Here is a 17164-nt window from a genome sequence, read left to right as displayed (position 1 = left end):
AAAAGAAACTACTGTGTTGACACAATAGAACATGCATGCGTGTTGAAATGGATGGCTATGAGTAGTTAATTATTCATTTGTTGAAAAGACCAAGGTAAGTGGCGATTCTCGGTGGTAATATTTTGTAAGTAGTCTGAATCGGAGAGTACCTGGCCCGATACCAAACGGTGTCGGCTTATTCCAGGTTTTCGTGTACTACTGCGCTCTGGCCCAAAACCAGACGTCTATCTGTCATAATGTCTAAGTCTGGTGTCAGGGCCAGAGTATCTTGGGCTAATAACATACATACTAGCTAATCTGTCTAGAACAAACCAGTAATGTAAGGTATGTAAAAGGTTAGCAAACCATCATCTGGTGAAGTCCCAATGTCCATATACATATACTAAAAGGTTAGCAAACCATCATCTGCTGAAGTCCTATTCAAAAGACCCAACGTCCATATACTAAGTCGTCCACTCAATCAATATGTATTTCTCGTATCATTCTATGATTTAATATGTGTCCCTTAGTCTCTAGTGATCACTGAGGCCTAGAGACATGTGACGTGCTGAGATGAAGGGCTACCAAGTTTGTTCAAATAAACGGTAATGGAGACTTTCAAATGAAGTGATATTAAATAGGTGGTGTAAAGTTGGCTCGATATACGACATTCAACATTCAAACATCGTTGACCACCGAGCGGAATTTTACATGATGCGCAGCTCGACGTAAATCATCCAACATTCAGAATTTGAATGCTGTGCAGCTCGACATACGACATTCAACATTCAAAACGCATAATTGGCCAACGAGAACGGAATTTGAATCTTGTGCAGCTCGACATACAACATCCAACATTCAGAATTTGAATGTTGTGCATCTCGACATACGACATTCAACATTCAGGTTATGATAGGACTTTTGAATGTAAATATTAGATAATTGCCATCCTTTTCACAATATATAATTACATCAAGCGATATTATTCAAATTAATCTACTTCAAATTGAAACAATAGAAAGATAAAGACGGTTTTCCAGTGGGGATTATTTTTACTTCAAATCAAACGATATTGCAATATATCAGATTTTGAATTAGTTGGAGTCGAGTGTAATTTTCTGTCAAAAACCGTTGAATAGCTTTAGAATGACGAAAGATTAAAACAAAAGTCACTGACGTATAGGTTGGTTTGTGAAACGCGGCTTCTATCTTTACGGAATGCGGATGTTATCAGCCTTGTGCCCTCGGTGTATTATATTTCAACTAGTGGCGCTATAAGACCTATCTCATCAGTTCGTGTGTTTGATTCAACATGCCCATGGAATGGCATTGTAATCTATTTTCATATAAAAGAAGTTTGAATCAGAAATATATATTCTTTCCAAGTTGGATAGTATTTTTTGTGAAAAGGTTCTTAATTTTGCTACAATAAATAAATACACAAAACAAACAAGATAATTTTATACCCCAACTTTCATAGAGAGGTCCGGGCTATGAACTCAGGATACAGAAATGCGTGACCATAATTCCAAACATAATGTCAATAAAAAAAGACGACATCTCTAATCATACAATGATGATAGATTCAGGTATTAATGAATAGGTGTGCTGCTCAGTACTGACGGCCTCCGTCATACAAAGTGTAAGTACATTTTGTATAACGAAGTCGGTAGTCCGCACGGGGACAACAAATCAGCGGTTTGTATTCACTAAACTTAGAGAAATGTGGTGGGTAATATATGTCTTTGGTGCCTTTCTATATTAGAAGGCATGTCTCTTCCCCAATCTACAACGCATCGAAGCAATATATGTCACCACTGATTTATACAACATTCCTTGAAGTTTGGTTCCAACATTTAATACTTTTGGTTAACGTGGCGCTGATCTTTGGCTGAAGGGTTCAGTGGAATCAGATATGAACAAAAACGAGACTTCCTCTGCGGAATTGCAACGCGAGCGTACAGGTCGATACATGTTATGAAGTTTGGTATTTATTAAAAGTAAGTAGTGATCAGATTTTGAAATTTTGGCTTGGCTTTATAATATTGTTCAATGTCCTACCATTTCAAGGCTGGTAGGGTTTAGTTTCACCATTTTAATGAATGGGTCACCTTAGCTAAATGTTGACAATGAAATATCAAATTAGATAGAAGATGTCTGAAATTGATGAATTATTTCACTAGGTGAATTGACAGTCGAAGGTCATAAATGTGGATGCTCACAATTCTAGCGGGATACGCAATGGTAGCTGCTGTCAAGGTTATATATCCATGTTATAGATAAAGTTGGCTTTTCTTCCAATTTCCAAGGAAATATCTTTCTAGAGTTAATTTTGGTAGTCTTGTCCGTATCGTTTAAAACATCCTGGCTGTTTGTGCTGGTATCAACAAACCGATTGAGAGGGTCCTTATTAGCAGTTTCTAGTCTGTATGTATACATGTGTATTGTAGACAGGCGTATCATATCGGTCAATGACGCAGCGGTCAGAAGCCTGTGACGTCACTGGGATTTCATGGGATGAAGGGTTATCTTGTGACGTGATATAGACCATGTAACATTTAACTGCCCTATTTAAATTTTATCTAGAAAACAGAAATATGTTGCTACTTATGACATGGAAATAACCTTAATTTGTTCACCAGCAACCAATTAGTATACAGTGATATACTAACCTAGATCTCGTGTGAATACCATTGCTTTCACCACATCCTCTATATAGGAAACACCAACAGATGTACAGACTATGTAAACATAAATACCTTACATATACATCTGGCTTCCCAAGAATGATTATCTTACTAATCCTGTTACATATAACAATCTATTGAAAATATGGACAGAAGTTCACAATTGATATCGAAGACAAGACGTTTTCAGATTTAATAAACCGAATTGTATCCTTAAATACGATTTTGACTAAATCATTTTGAAGTTAAGACAATAACAGCAAGTGTTATTTGTTATTGTTAAGCTTAATTGGTCCAAAACAATACTCGATTCGCCATATGTTTTGTGCTGTCATGCTTGATTTCTCTGTTATGGAACTCATCAGGGTCTTTGACCTAGGAGTCAGCGCCAGATACTGGAGCACGGTTAGTCGTACGTCATCTTCTTAACCCGAGGTTAGTTCTTAACCCACGGGTTACCTCAATAGATACCACTTAAGTACGAAAGGAAACAATACTACAGACTCGTCAACCGTACAACCATACGTGATTTGATAAACAATGGTATAAATTGATACTTTTTAATCGGAAATGTTATTCCATTGACGCAGCTCCAAGCTAACAATGGTATAACACACATGGTGCTGGTTCGGTTTATATACATACTGGTGGAGCTGGATCCTTCATTACTTGTAGCGTCACCATCGAGCCTGAAGATGTGGAAAAGATTTGTTATTAATTTACTCATTGTTCTTGTGGCAGCTCATGATTGTAAGTAATAACTATTCAAGTATTAATTAATATGTCATTATAGACTTTGATAATTTTTGTTTCGACATAATCTCCTATATATTTTAATATTTAAGTACGTGCTGAAAGTGGGATGATATAAGAACCAACAAGAAATGGGCTTTATTTTCATTCAATATTTTACAGAAAATATAATTAAGCTTATGCCATATGCCTTTGTATATATTCTTGCACATGTACAATTAATTTATTGATGACGATGTCATCTGTGAACAAATGACCTATAGCAAGTTCTAACGTTCTTTATTATTTATAATGTCGTTTAGCTAGACGTGTTAATTTTGTCGATATTCGTTAACTTATGAATGTTAACTAACTTAGTTTCGCGTACGATTACATTTCACTTATTTCGCCGCGATAAATGCTCTGAGCACAGATATTGCTGAAGCATACGAGTCAAAATCGCGAAAGTAAAACCCCGTGAAACGGCCATTAGACATGCGAAGTTAAGCCGTCGAGACAAGTTAGTTAACAGTAAGTTAATCTGATATTTGTCTAAACATCACCGTTATGGAGACTATATCTTATAAAATATTTAGAATATTGAAGGTAATCCATAGCTCAGTAAGGGAGGCTTGTTTTTGTTTTATCCTTACTTTAAGTGTTATGTCTTCTTGCGTTAGCGTAAACCTTTGCCTACATAAATGTGTCGCTTCATTGAGGCACACATATTGCTGGAGCATGTACACCAAACTGACGAACGGCATTGTGTATCAAGGATGCGAGACATTTGAATACACAAGAATCGCCACAACATCTGTAATTCATTCTATAAACGACACTTTGATTCAGAGCATAATGCAAAATTTATATTTGTGTTGCTCAATAATTCATCACGATATATCGTACAGTAAATCAACCTCTTTTCATGGTAAGTTAATTTCCCATTTTTATGCCTCAGAGTATTCCCACGGCAAATTCATTTCGCGATCTAGACTTCTATGATGGTTCTATTATTTATTTAGAATGTGCAATAGTTGTATTTTTTAGCATTTTTACTGCAATTTATTTCCGCGTTTTCTTGTCTCCCGCGAAATTTTGATAAATTGCATGAATTCTTTCTATACAGGTCTGTCGGCTATCCCAGAACAGGACATTTTGGAGGATCTCTTCTACAGCTACAACAAACATGCCCGTCCGTCTACAGGTCTACAACACGTGGTACAGATATCTCACAGTCTCACTCTCACAAGGATCGTCAGCATGGTGAGTAATCCTAGTTCTCACACATACTGTAAAAGTGGAAATCTTCGCGGGACGGAAATATTCTCTTACTTTATTTAAATCTCCGCCAATATATCATTGCGCGAGCATATCAACGAGGACATATGTGACCAAGTCTTACCATTTGAATAATGATAATATATATATACATAGCGCGAAAATGAACACACCGCGAACTGTTTTAAAATCTGACCTTGCGAAAACACGCAAAAGTATCCAATTTATTGAAAGAAACACATTCCAGTATGCTGACGGTATGTTATTGTTATACCCTGAAACACACGAGACGAGTGAATTAAATACGGAAAAATCATCCTTTGGGTCTTTTGGCCAGCCAATCAAAATAATCCCAGAAGTCCTCAAGATCGCGGGAGAACGTTTTGATATCTTCTTTTTTATATTCATTGAGTGGGAGAAATGTTTGCACGTTTGTTAGTAATCCGTAAACAAAACTGATCGTAAAAGGCGACTAAATTTGGCATCTTATCTTTTCTTTCTTCCTGACCTACTTTTTCTTCCCAACATCTCCCATATAAACCACCTCATTTTTGGCCTTCGGATGAGCGCTCGCCCCTGTGAGGAAGACTCTAGGTCCTGTCCCCTGGCCGAGACACACCATAGACCATAAAAGTGGTAGTTTTGCTCCTGCTTAGCGCTCAGCATACAGGCAGGGGAGTAGGACGACTGGTTAGTATAATGTGATCGGGTGGGGGTGTTGCTTGGTATGTTTGGCAGGATGCTTCAGTGATATAAAAAAGGTCAACAGTTCCACTAAACAAGATTTACCGCAGTCTCCCAAAACAAGCACCGCACATTTCATACACGCTACACACCGCATACATGGAAGACCGTCCTTGCATGACCCTGGCTGTTACAGGACGTTAATTAATCAAACAAACAAATGATGATGATATATATAGGCCTAGTTAACTGTTTTTTGTTGATACAGGATTGGTATATGGTGACGTTATTGACTGTTTTATTTTTGTTAACAAAGGAGAAGGGCGTAATGACGGCGGACACATGGCAGATGATGAAATGGCAGGACGTAAGGATATCGTGGGACCCAGACTATTACCAACAGGTGGCGAGCATTAACATTCCAGACGAGCTCATATGGACACCCGACATCATATTATACAACAAGTAAATGACACATATAAGTTACCGTACAGCCAGTTATTTTCACGGGTCAATATTTTAGCGATTTTGACTGATTTCGAAGAAATAAAATGTTCATTAAATTAAATTTTGTAAATTTATGATAAGAGTATATGTAATTTACCTTTACCTGTTTTTTCTGGGTATTGAATTTCCTCTGTGAAAATTACCGAAAGTACGGATTTAAGAATAAAAAAAATACACAGTTTCTTTCTAAGATAGGAACGAAAGTAAAGCATACACGTTTTGTATTTCCAATACTAATAAAACAATATTTCATAGTTAGTAAACAAAATAACTTGTGATCATTAAACCGTTAATCGTTAAATGATTGAAAAGACATCATCGGCAATTGAATATTCTGTTCATCAGTTAATATACACAAACTGATTTTATTTATTCCAGTGCCGGTGCTACTTCCGGTAGGACCTACGCCAGCATCCGTATCATTGTCAGTTCTGACGGTTCCGCCGAGTGGATTCCTGGCACGCGCGTCATCGCCTACTGTGACGTAGTCAAGAGTTCGGATCGGCCTAATGTTCAGGCGGGAGATTACAAATGTCCCCTTAAGTTCGGATCTTGGACGTACCACGAAAAGACAGTAAACATGACTGTTTTCGAAGAGGGTTTATTTCTTGGTGACTACAACGAAAATCCCGAATACGACATTGTTGACCACGATGTAGTCCGAGAGACGCTGAATTACACATGCTGCTCCGAGCCGTATGTATCTATTACATATACCATATGGCTGAGAAGAAACTGCTCACAATCTGTCGTCAATACTGATGTCTGTAACACTGACGAGTCGAGCATTAAAACCTCATCTGATGACGGCAACGATCACAGTAATGATGACAATGGTACTGGTGATAAAACAAGTGATGATAACAAGAACGATGACAGCGATGTTGATGATGGCGACAATGATGACACCGATGATACCACCAATGATGATACTGACGAAGGTACCGATCATGACGATGATGGTGACAATGACGAAGGCGATGACGTCGATGATAGTGTACAGCCGGTTGTGACCACGTAATATTTACAGCTGACGAGTGGGATTGACTTGGCAGTATTGGTTTAAGTTAGAGTTCCATTGCATTGTTATGATATCAATGTACACAGGCATCATTATGCTGGATATTGAAGCATGATAAACGATACTGTTTCTGTCAATGTTTAAGACTTGTTCCGGCTGTACATGAATACACTTTTGTTATTTTAGGAAGGAGACATTGCGAAGTTGCCACCTCATTGTAAACTATGGTGGTACAACACATTCCGTCCACAGTCGTAGGAGAAATGACTTATATAGATCACCCATTTGACTTGTATATATCACCCAGCTTAGCAACAAATACAAACCAGCATGGAGAGAAAAACACATGCTTGTATAACTATGTAATAGCAGTAATTCGATTACATTAAAACAGTTGTGCGCGTTTGGCTATTTGAGATGGCTATTTCTACGATTGGAAACTACCACTTTGACTTTAAATATGCATAAATACATGATGACTTAAATCGTGATATATTTTCATTTTCAATAATATCAAATCAAGATTTATACGCAATTAAATCTATATTTCCGATAAACATTGATTTTGTAAATAATTTGCAGTATTACTTACTACAATTGATGTGTTAGTTTGGGTTTCATCCACTTCAATAATACCATGTAACTATTATAATCTAAAGACAGTCGATCGGTAGAACCCGCGATACGTGAGGATATACTACACAACATATAGTATTCGTTTTGTAGACACGTTGTAGACACGTTGTAGACACTTGCGGGTTTTTTGAAGTTGTGAAAGCACGAATATAAAACATCTTATTTTGTTTTTACGTAATTGTGACTATTGCTCCACGAATATTGCTGTCCACGGAGCTTTACCAAAGCTCCTAAGCACGAAAGAAAGTAAACAGTATTTAAGATTTTATACAAAAGAGAGGCATTGGTGATATACTGCATTGCATTTCGCATTGATTGGCTGTGGTTTTACAAATATAAATATACCGGTGAATAATTTAATAATAATGTGTTTGAAAGTTCTTATATCCAGTCCAATATATTGTTATATATCAAGTACATGAACCCGGTTGGTGATATTATCTACATTTAATTTGGTGAAGTGTTCAGTGAAATTCTTTATATATCACATTCACGAACTGTATAATTGCTTTTAGTGGATTTGTTGAGTATGCTTTTCTAATAAAAACAAAATCATTGTGAAAAAGTTTTCTTTTCTTTTAACATATGAAAATCTTATCCTGATGAGCGATTGCTGTGCCATGAGTTTAAGAATTAAGTGTCACATTTGGTGATACCATACAATTGTAGATAGAACAAGGTGATACCTCAACAACAAAAATAGAGAAAGAATCCTGGACTGTATACGAAAGCTTACTTCTATATCTGTATGGAATTTGATCATACCTGAAGCCAGTATAAATCGGACTTGGAGGAATAGAACATTACTTAGAGGCGATAGTATGGAAGTATGTTTCGTATGTTATATTAGTAAATATGCATGATAATATTACTAGGCTTGAGTTATAAAAAAATTCAGTAAATAATAAAATTTCTTTTTTAAATTTACCGCAAATTGGAAATAAGTGATGAAAAAACAATAACGTAGCATTACCCAAATGATAATTATATGAAAAATAGAAATCTTACATTCTTGGATGCGTCATATAAACTTTATTAAACTCATTCATTAATATTACATATAATATTAATATTTGATATACTACATTTTTTTATTGTATTTTTTTTTAAATAAAGAATTATTGAATTATTTAACACATTTAGTCACTCGTGTAAGATCTCTATTTACATTTCCGTATTATTTCGCAGAAAAATACTTACAAGGTAAAAAAAATGGACATGACTGGTATTTGATACTTTTCGGTGACGACAGACAACTCATATTCTTGAATCTTGGTTTGCTTCGTCAGCCCCACCAGCATTATCAGGCATTTGTACGAATCCAGCTCTCTTTGCCCGCGATGCTGTAGAAACTCGACTACTGGATATCCTAGCCTTGTAGAATTTGCGGACACGAGCATTTGTAGAATAGGATAAAAAGATAAAAATGCCCTGGGAGGAGTTCATTATTCCAGAGATGACAGAGAACACGGACAAGGGGATAAAGGCATCTATGATCTGGAGAATCCACGTGGCACCAGTCAGAACAAATAATTTAACATATAACGGAAATTCCTGGCGCGCGTGCCTCGTTGATGGAATCTTAGGAGCTGTGGAAATTTTATATGTGACAAAAACGAAGAAAATAATATTTGAAAGGCAAACCAGCAATATGGGCGAAATGAACGTAGTTATAACAGACTCAAACCTGGTCAAGAAACAATATCCTTTACCTGTATATCCGAGGTGTTCTGCATTGAAGACGGTCGTGGACAGTGTTATAGAAACAATCACAATCAGAGCTGACATACCATACACATAACATAAGTACCAAAAGCACGTCCAGCTGTGGACTCGCTTCACTTCCGCCAGTGGGAAAACAAAGACCCTGAACATATGGAATGAGCAAACGTTCATGCTGAAGAAAGTGGACAACCAGAAGAAGTGAACCAATATGGCTATGATAACACAGAGAGTGGTATACTGGGCCTGGTTCATCCCAAACTGAACCAGACATTGAGAGAAAAAGAGAGAAACTATCAAACACATATTGTTCTTACCAGGGAGAGTACGGAGTTCTGCAAAGAAACAGTACGTGAGGAAGGTAATTATGAGACAAAGAATGGAAAGGCATGTACAAAGAAATGATACAAGCTGAACAATAAACGTTAAATCGTACACACCTTCCGGTACAGGCGATCTGCTCTCTATCATTTCTATAAAGTCCTCAACACAAATTATCAATGAAGTATTTTTCAAAAGTTCGTAGTTCCCGAAGGAAAGTAGTGGCCCGCCTGGTAGTAGTTTCACATTGCGTGTACTATTGTCAATCTCGTATCTGTCCTTTTCAATGGTAACCCTAGGACATAATAACAATTTAGATACGAATTTCAATCTATTGGCGTTATTGTTATATTTCATATTAATTTGTCTTGTTTGAAAACAATTTTCTTCGAAATTCAAAAGAATTATATTTCCAGGTAGATCAATGGCTGAAGGATGGGTCTCCATGGAGACGTCTACCTCGGCACTGTTTGTCGTTTTGTTGAAAGATTTGTTGGTAATGTTGATTAGCTTACTCTCTACGTCAAACCTGTTCACTACAATTTGTACATAAAATGACATATATAACGTCATAACGATGTCGATCCTATCCCCCAACGGTACTGTTTGTCTACATTTATTAGGTATGGCCGAGTATGACGACACAACTATCGGTGGAATATTTGCTTCAAATGCTATGAAATTAAGAACCATATCATCTACATCATACAGTAGGGTCTCCACCGTCATGTCTTCCAATGCCAGCGCGCTGACTGTGACCCTTAACGCCACTGTGTAGCCGAGAGCTGATGTCAACTGTAGTAGAGGTTTACACCTTTTCTCTATTAACATCTTCCCGCCAGCACACTCTTGCATGATACACGATTGCTGTAATGAAAAATACAAAAAATCGGGCTTAGATTAAACAGGGACAGGACCAAATAGGGCCAAATAATGGTAACTCATTTAAATTACTACTAGATATAGAGTTTTGCATGGATTGTAACCAAATTCGTCACTAAACATTCTTAGGGGAAAGGCATGGAGTTTGTGTTTTTGTTTATCTTGGCTCAGACTCTTCTGGGGCAGAATGGGCAATAAATATGCGGTACTGTCTGCAAGGTAAACAATAAAGAACCGATATGTCGATATTACCTCTAAGTCAACAGTTTTGATTCCTGTTTTGGTAGTTGCATCTACATTTGTCGTCTATAACCTGTGTACTAAATGAGATATTAACATGTATGTGCCGCCGTCTTGTCCTGAATGTGTCTACCGGTTTTATTGTACCGCTTGATTGACTGGACTTGATCAAGTTCATCGCTGTTCTTTAATGTTTCATAATTTCCAGCTTATAAATAGGTCAATCTGATACCACAACGGAAATCAGCTGTGCTCCTTGGATTGTGAAATTATTTTTACAAGGACGGAAATTGTGTTTAAAATGTCAAACAAAAATGGATCGTCGGTTCTTGTACAACCTTTTGTTTCACCACATTAACACAGTCATACAGACGACGAGTAATGGTTGAAACAGCACACATGTTTTCGACAATGTAGATTGTAGATACCTCATATGGAAAATGAAACAAATGTGTAACAGGATCTGCGGTATTATCGCTCTATGCCTCTAGCTTTACTTTTAATAAAACATGCAAGGGCATCTTACAATTTTAACCGTATGTAGCAGGATTGGACTGGGTCGATCATCGATGGCCAGGTAGATCAGTAAGTAGAGCACTCGGCTAGTGTTCGGTGGGTCCGCGGTCCTTTATTTTCTCCTCTCCTGTTACAGACTTGGCGCCCAACTAAATAACCCACGGTGGTGATGTTTGGAATGTTCTCGTATGTCTTCGAGGCGAAGACTTCGAGAAAGGAGGGAGGTGTGTAACGGAATTGAACTGGGTCGATCATCGATGACCAGGTAGCTCAGTCGGTAGAGCACTCGGCTAGTGTTCGGGGACACCCGGGTTCGAATCCTGGTCTGGTCGCTACATTTTCTCCTCTCCTGTTACACGTATGATGAAATTTTCTATTCTAGGAAGTATGTCTTTATAACGACAACGTTTTATGGAGACTTTGATCTGGATATCGAGACCCTAATTCCGTACACATTTAACTGTTGGCAATAAATAAGCATTAATGTTTTCACAAATTTCGGTCAACTGATATGATTGTGAAAGGAAGTTTTTTTTTATCGAATTGTTATTCGAATTAGCACAAAATTAAGCATTGCAACATAAAAAAGGTTTGTTAAAAAGGATTTCAAAACCCATTGTTTAACGAATGTATAAGGAGCCGATGGGAAAATGATTTTCATTTGCAATCTTTATTTGAATAACCAAGAATTTTGCACTGTTTTGCATAAAACTGAGTAATTCCCCTTTCAGGTATATATCAATTGTGACGTATTGCAAAACTCATAACGTTTTCTCTAAAATATATGATGTCCCGCTTGCAAACAAATGGCGTCTCAATCAATACTTTTTTTTTGCAATGGCAGATAACTCTATAATATGCAAAAATGGAATAATTTTCATACAAACCTTTTCCGTGTCATAGATTTCGTTTCCCAAGCAGTGATTTCCGTATGTGCTGACTTCCTTGTCTAAATCGCCTGAGAACTCTGGTGCCACGGTGATGGAGAAAAGATCCCGCACTGTCAGTCCAAAATCAATCATTCCATTTATCCCAGAATTTCCATCGGTCCTTCTATTGTTACAATTACTATCATTCTGACCAGTGTTGCCGCCAGAGTCAAATCCTACGATTGGGTTCATATTGACTATAGGTGGAGGTCGATAGTTACATAACTTACAAAAGTAGTTTTTGTAAGGCGTCATAGAAGTGACCTGCGGGTACATCTCACACTCGTCATTGTAAGTCATGTTCACGTCACACGAGGTATATGTCAGGCCTATACCTAGTGCCGTATTACACATCTCACAGTAAATATTCTTATAGGCTCCTGAATACTCAGTATGGGTGATGTCATGGTTAAAGGCGAGGCACGCTTGTTCTATATCGGTGTCGTATATGTCCCAATCTCCAGTAACATTACACCTGTCTATTGTATCTGGGACAAGCTTTTTGTTGTCGTACAGATCATAAAGAATGGAAAATGTGCATTTCTCATCACCATCTGCCATTTGATCGAAATCCTTCAACATGTCGTCCAGCAATAGGTATCGTTCCGTTTGGAATATGAAGTTACATTGTATCTGGAGGTCTAACGGATCGTACCCCTGCTCAATGTCGGACGTGTCCACTCCCTGACCATCCTCCTGATTTTCACTTCCATGGCCTTCGTTACAGAGAAAACAGTACACGTTACGATAAAGAATATCCGAGCTCCTAGACCTGACTGGAATTTGAAGTATGCCTTTCGCTTGCATGGTTGATTCGCACTTTTCTTGTAACGTTGTATTTCTAGATTTATCAAGTCGGTAACATTTCGAAACTGCGAGTGAATTTCTGAATGTGTTTGTATATGCTACAGGATCGCTCATTGCAAACTCGGCACAGCAACTTGATGAAGACACGCATGACAAACTGCATGTGCATTTCTGTGATTGATCATTTCGGTTTTCTCCATTTAGTGGACAATTCCCATGGACCCCATAATGTAGATAATAAAGAAATAGAATATTTGACATATTGCTGTACGTGTTGAGATTGTACTCTGCTAAGACGACATTGGTGTTAGATATGACCTGCAGTAGATCTGCCTGTAACATTACCCGTCGGAAATACTGTATCCCAATAACTGCTTCATATGTATTCTTAAAGGCTGTATCCCACCTTTCCATGTCGACACTGGTTTCTGCGTCCATAAAGCTTCCCAGCATTCTGTTGTCACGGTTACATGAATAACAAAACCTGTTCTTAAATGGATATGCTATTTGTGATACAGGGTAATACAGACATGCCTCTTCCAACTCGGAATCATACGGATCCCACATCGCTGTGGAGTTGCAGACAGAGATCAGTTGGCTGTCTGGGTGTTTAACAGGATTGCATACAAAGCAGTATACGTTGTCAAATCCCCGGTAAGGCTGCTGGACATTTCTACAGGCCCAGTCGACGTTAGCGTCATATACTCCCCACTGCCCTGTCATGTTGCAGTGTTTGAACCCAGGGTAGTCATTTTCTGAGCACTGGAAGTGCTGTGGAATGCCCGAGTACTGATAACTCATATTGCACTTGTTATCAAGCCCAGCTTGGAATATACCTTCGTAACTAGATATGTGGTTTATATCTACAATTCGATCACAATCCATTTTGAAATTCCATCTTGTTAGATTATGTTTGACTCCATGACAGCTTGCGCAGTCCGTGTTCCTAAAGACTTCTGCAGTCAAAGAAACTGGAACACGTTTAATTTTGTCGGCATTGTCGTATTCATGCGTTGTACAAGCCGTATCGTCCTCTGTACCTAGGGGACAACTGGCCGCCATCAGAACGGACGGTCCACGACTGTCGTTAGATAGGGACACATCCACACAGGACATCTCAGGGTAACGGAACACTAAGTCTGGACAACACGTATGGTGTTCGAAACAGTCGTCAGGGTTACAGGAACAAGATGGACACTTGATGATATGGTCATACCCGGTAGGTCTGGGAAGCGAGGGCAGAGAGTTGGCGTTACACATGTAATCTAGTCCACACACCAACGCATACTCGGTCAGGATGGCTGTCGTGTTGATTCTGTGATCAGTGGTGGAACTGGGGACCAGTAGCAGGATCCAGATGCTCAGGAGGCACTGGAAGAACATTCTTGTATGCGGACGTAATAACATGACAGTTCTGGTTACGGCGTCAAGGCAATTCCTACTGTAAAATATGAACAAAGATTTCCTATGTTATCAGTCTACTTAATGGAAAAATGTAAAGTTAGAAAAATTTAAATAATTATTGTCTTTCTAGTTAAAATACTGATTACAAATGAATAGTGATAAAAACATAGACATTGAATAATGAATCATTGCAATATTGCCAGTGTACTTCATTTTAATTAGCGCAACGAAAACATGGAGCTCATTGAAGTAAGTATAACAAAACAAAATATGTGCGATCACATTTCTATTTTCAAAGTTTAACAAAACAAAACCAACGAAAACAAGTATGCGTGCTATGCATAGAAATACAATGTAGATTAAAGTAATTTGTATATGAAATATCGATTATATTATAAGATTATGTTTAAGATTAAAAAAAGGTCAAAATGAACCGATGAAATAACATAAAAATAACAAGATGGTGACCCAACCTTACCTGTCTCACTGTCTAATAGAATGTATCCATGTGATCCCTGCGGTCCAGTGATGTGATGTTTTTGTGTGGACTATCTATTGATCCGGGATGGTTACATGAAGTCCAGGACAGATGAAAGCATCCACACATCGGAAATGTCCTCGTGATGGAAATGGCTGTCATATTGGTACATCATACAGACCGTAAAATACAAATTAATTACGGTTGATAGGTATAAAGAGTTGTAATTCCCTCGCGGACACTAAACACACGTTCAGTATATTAGCGATTGCAAAACGAAATGTTCAATTACATCACCATTATTTGTTTATAATGATATCTATATAAGTGTTATGGCTATAAATGATAATTCCTGAGTTTCTGATTTAATGTCACAACAGTCGTACTGGACAATATCGGCTATAGAGAGCACTGACATTATTTGAAATTATTGTTTAGTATAAATAATTAATGATGGCCAATGTTTCTAAATGCCATAACGACTGAAAATAATTCATAACATAACATAAGGGAAACTAGCCATTCTTTTATAAGTCTTGTACTTTTTTATTTCTAAAATTGTTGAAACATTAGAATATACACTATGATGCTGATCCAAGTGTATGTTGAAGGCCTACTTCCAAAGTTTTTGGAGGTTTCTGCTAAATCTATCCTGTATTTGCATATTACAGAGTTACACTGCCCTTGCGGGTAGATATCGATTGCGAGCGTAACGTAATACATTTCGTAGAAAATGACGTAAATTGCGCTAACAAAATAATGACGCAACAATCGATACCTAAATCTGTAATATGCAAAGACGGAATTTGAGTTAGAACTTGAAAACCGTTTATCAACGAGGGTTTAATACATTAAATGGAACAGCCATTTTGGCGATGATCACTTGATGCGTCTTCGTCAACATTAGTAACGTTATAATGGTCACATTGCGGATGTCACTATAGATTTCACTTCGCCTTTGTTGGTTTGTATGAACGAAATATCAACATGGTTCATGAAGCAAAACCAAAATGTCAAAATGAAAGTTAATTAATTAGCGACACAACCATAAAAACACCTGCAAAATGAGGATTGCTTAACATGCTTATCCCGAGAGCAATCTAAATTAAAGTCTTCAAGCTACGAGGGTGACTGGATTACTATCCGTCCTAATCCATGTTCTGTTGGGATCCACATCCTCTCTTTCAGTTTAATTTTTATCATCCTCTAATACGATGTTCTTATTTATCCAACGACGTCCAAGTATCATCAGTCCCAGACAGAAAAATAGTTTTGTTGATCGACAACATCCTAAACAGCCTCGATCTCCTGGGACGACGACCACATACGCTCTCCTGACAAGGTATCGAAACGCCTGGAGATCGAATAGGACTCCTCAACTGCCGCAACGGGTTAGAAGTTTGGAAAGAGGAACATCTCGCTATAGATAGGTCAATCGGATAGACAAGGTGTTATTTGATTTCTTATGCGTTTCGCTCTATAGTACAAAAACGTACATCAAGAGAATGGAATAACGAAATAACAGGCATGTGGTTGGTCAGTTTTTTATAATCCTGAACTTCCTTTAGTTTTGCTATAACATATTCGGGGTGGATATAACGGCGCTGAGAGTGCGAGTGTGTATGCATAGGATATAGGATCCTAAATGAGTGTTAAAAGCTAATGATTCATTATTATTTTTTTAAGAACGTTCGTGAGTTTTATATAATAAAATAACAACAAATCTATAAATAAATTAATAAAAGTTAATAACACGCTTTATCACACAACTACATTAACCATCATATCAAAGGATTTCAACTTCATTTTGTTTCGCTGTTCTCTTCGTTGTTTCTGTCATGACGTCATGATGGATTTCCTGCCCGGAATAGCCAATGAAAATCGCTCTAGGTAATAACACTTCAGTGGCATATGCAAAAATATTACACGACAAAGTCACTGTATATCAGGCGGATTATTGTGATAAAGCATTCTATCATGATGTTTGGTAGAAGTAAAATCGTGTTATCAGTCACAGCATAGACTGCCAAGTGATCATTTCGTAAAAGCCCTCATTTTTCTCCCTCCGCTGTAAAACTATGAAAGATGCTGCCATGATCACGCTATTGTGTGATCACTAATTTTAATATAAGAGATGGCCTCATCACTTATAAGGAACCCGACTAGAGGACACAACATTATGGGTACTTTACTCTGAAACAGTTGTCGGAACAGATAGAGGCATTTCCTCTGGTTTATAATCAGCACACCAGACCGTTTCCTGTCAGATGTAGGCCAGTTCCTAACGACGGGATTTATCATAGAGAAACGGCCCATAGAGTGTTCTGATTATCAGTTATGG

At 37.7% G+C, this 17164-nt stretch overlaps 2 protein-coding genes across 2 annotated transcripts; one reads left to right on the top strand and one right to left on the bottom strand.

Moving 5' to 3' along the window:
* Positions 1–3202: 3202 nt before the first annotated feature.
* LOC138329255 (neuronal acetylcholine receptor subunit alpha-10-like) lies at positions 3203–8089 on the top strand. Its single transcript, XM_069276097.1, has 4 exons — positions 3203–3416; positions 4525–4661; positions 5677–5825; positions 6246–8089. The coding sequence occupies exons 1-4, from the start codon at positions 3284–3286 to the stop codon at positions 6886–6888; spliced, it is 1062 nt and encodes a 353-aa protein (XP_069132198.1). The 5' UTR covers positions 3203–3283; the 3' UTR covers positions 6889–8089.
* A 692-nt stretch (positions 8090–8781) lies between these two features.
* Positions 8782–14324, bottom strand: LOC138328944 (uncharacterized). The gene is made up of 3 exons (XM_069275652.1): positions 12093–14324; positions 10277–10434; positions 8782–9862 (listed from the first exon to the last, which is right to left on the bottom strand). Exons 1-3 carry the CDS (start codon positions 14322–14324, stop codon positions 8782–8784), a joined length of 3471 nt encoding a protein of 1156 aa, XP_069131753.1.
* Positions 14325–17164: the final 2840 nt, after the last annotated feature.

The sequence above is a fragment of the Argopecten irradians genome, chromosome 8, assembly GCF_041381155.1.
Source record: "Argopecten irradians isolate NY chromosome 8, Ai_NY, whole genome shotgun sequence".
NCBI classification, from domain to species: domain Eukaryota; kingdom Metazoa; phylum Mollusca; class Bivalvia; order Pectinida; family Pectinidae; genus Argopecten; species Argopecten irradians.
This window is presented reverse-complemented; position numbering and strand designations above follow the sequence as displayed.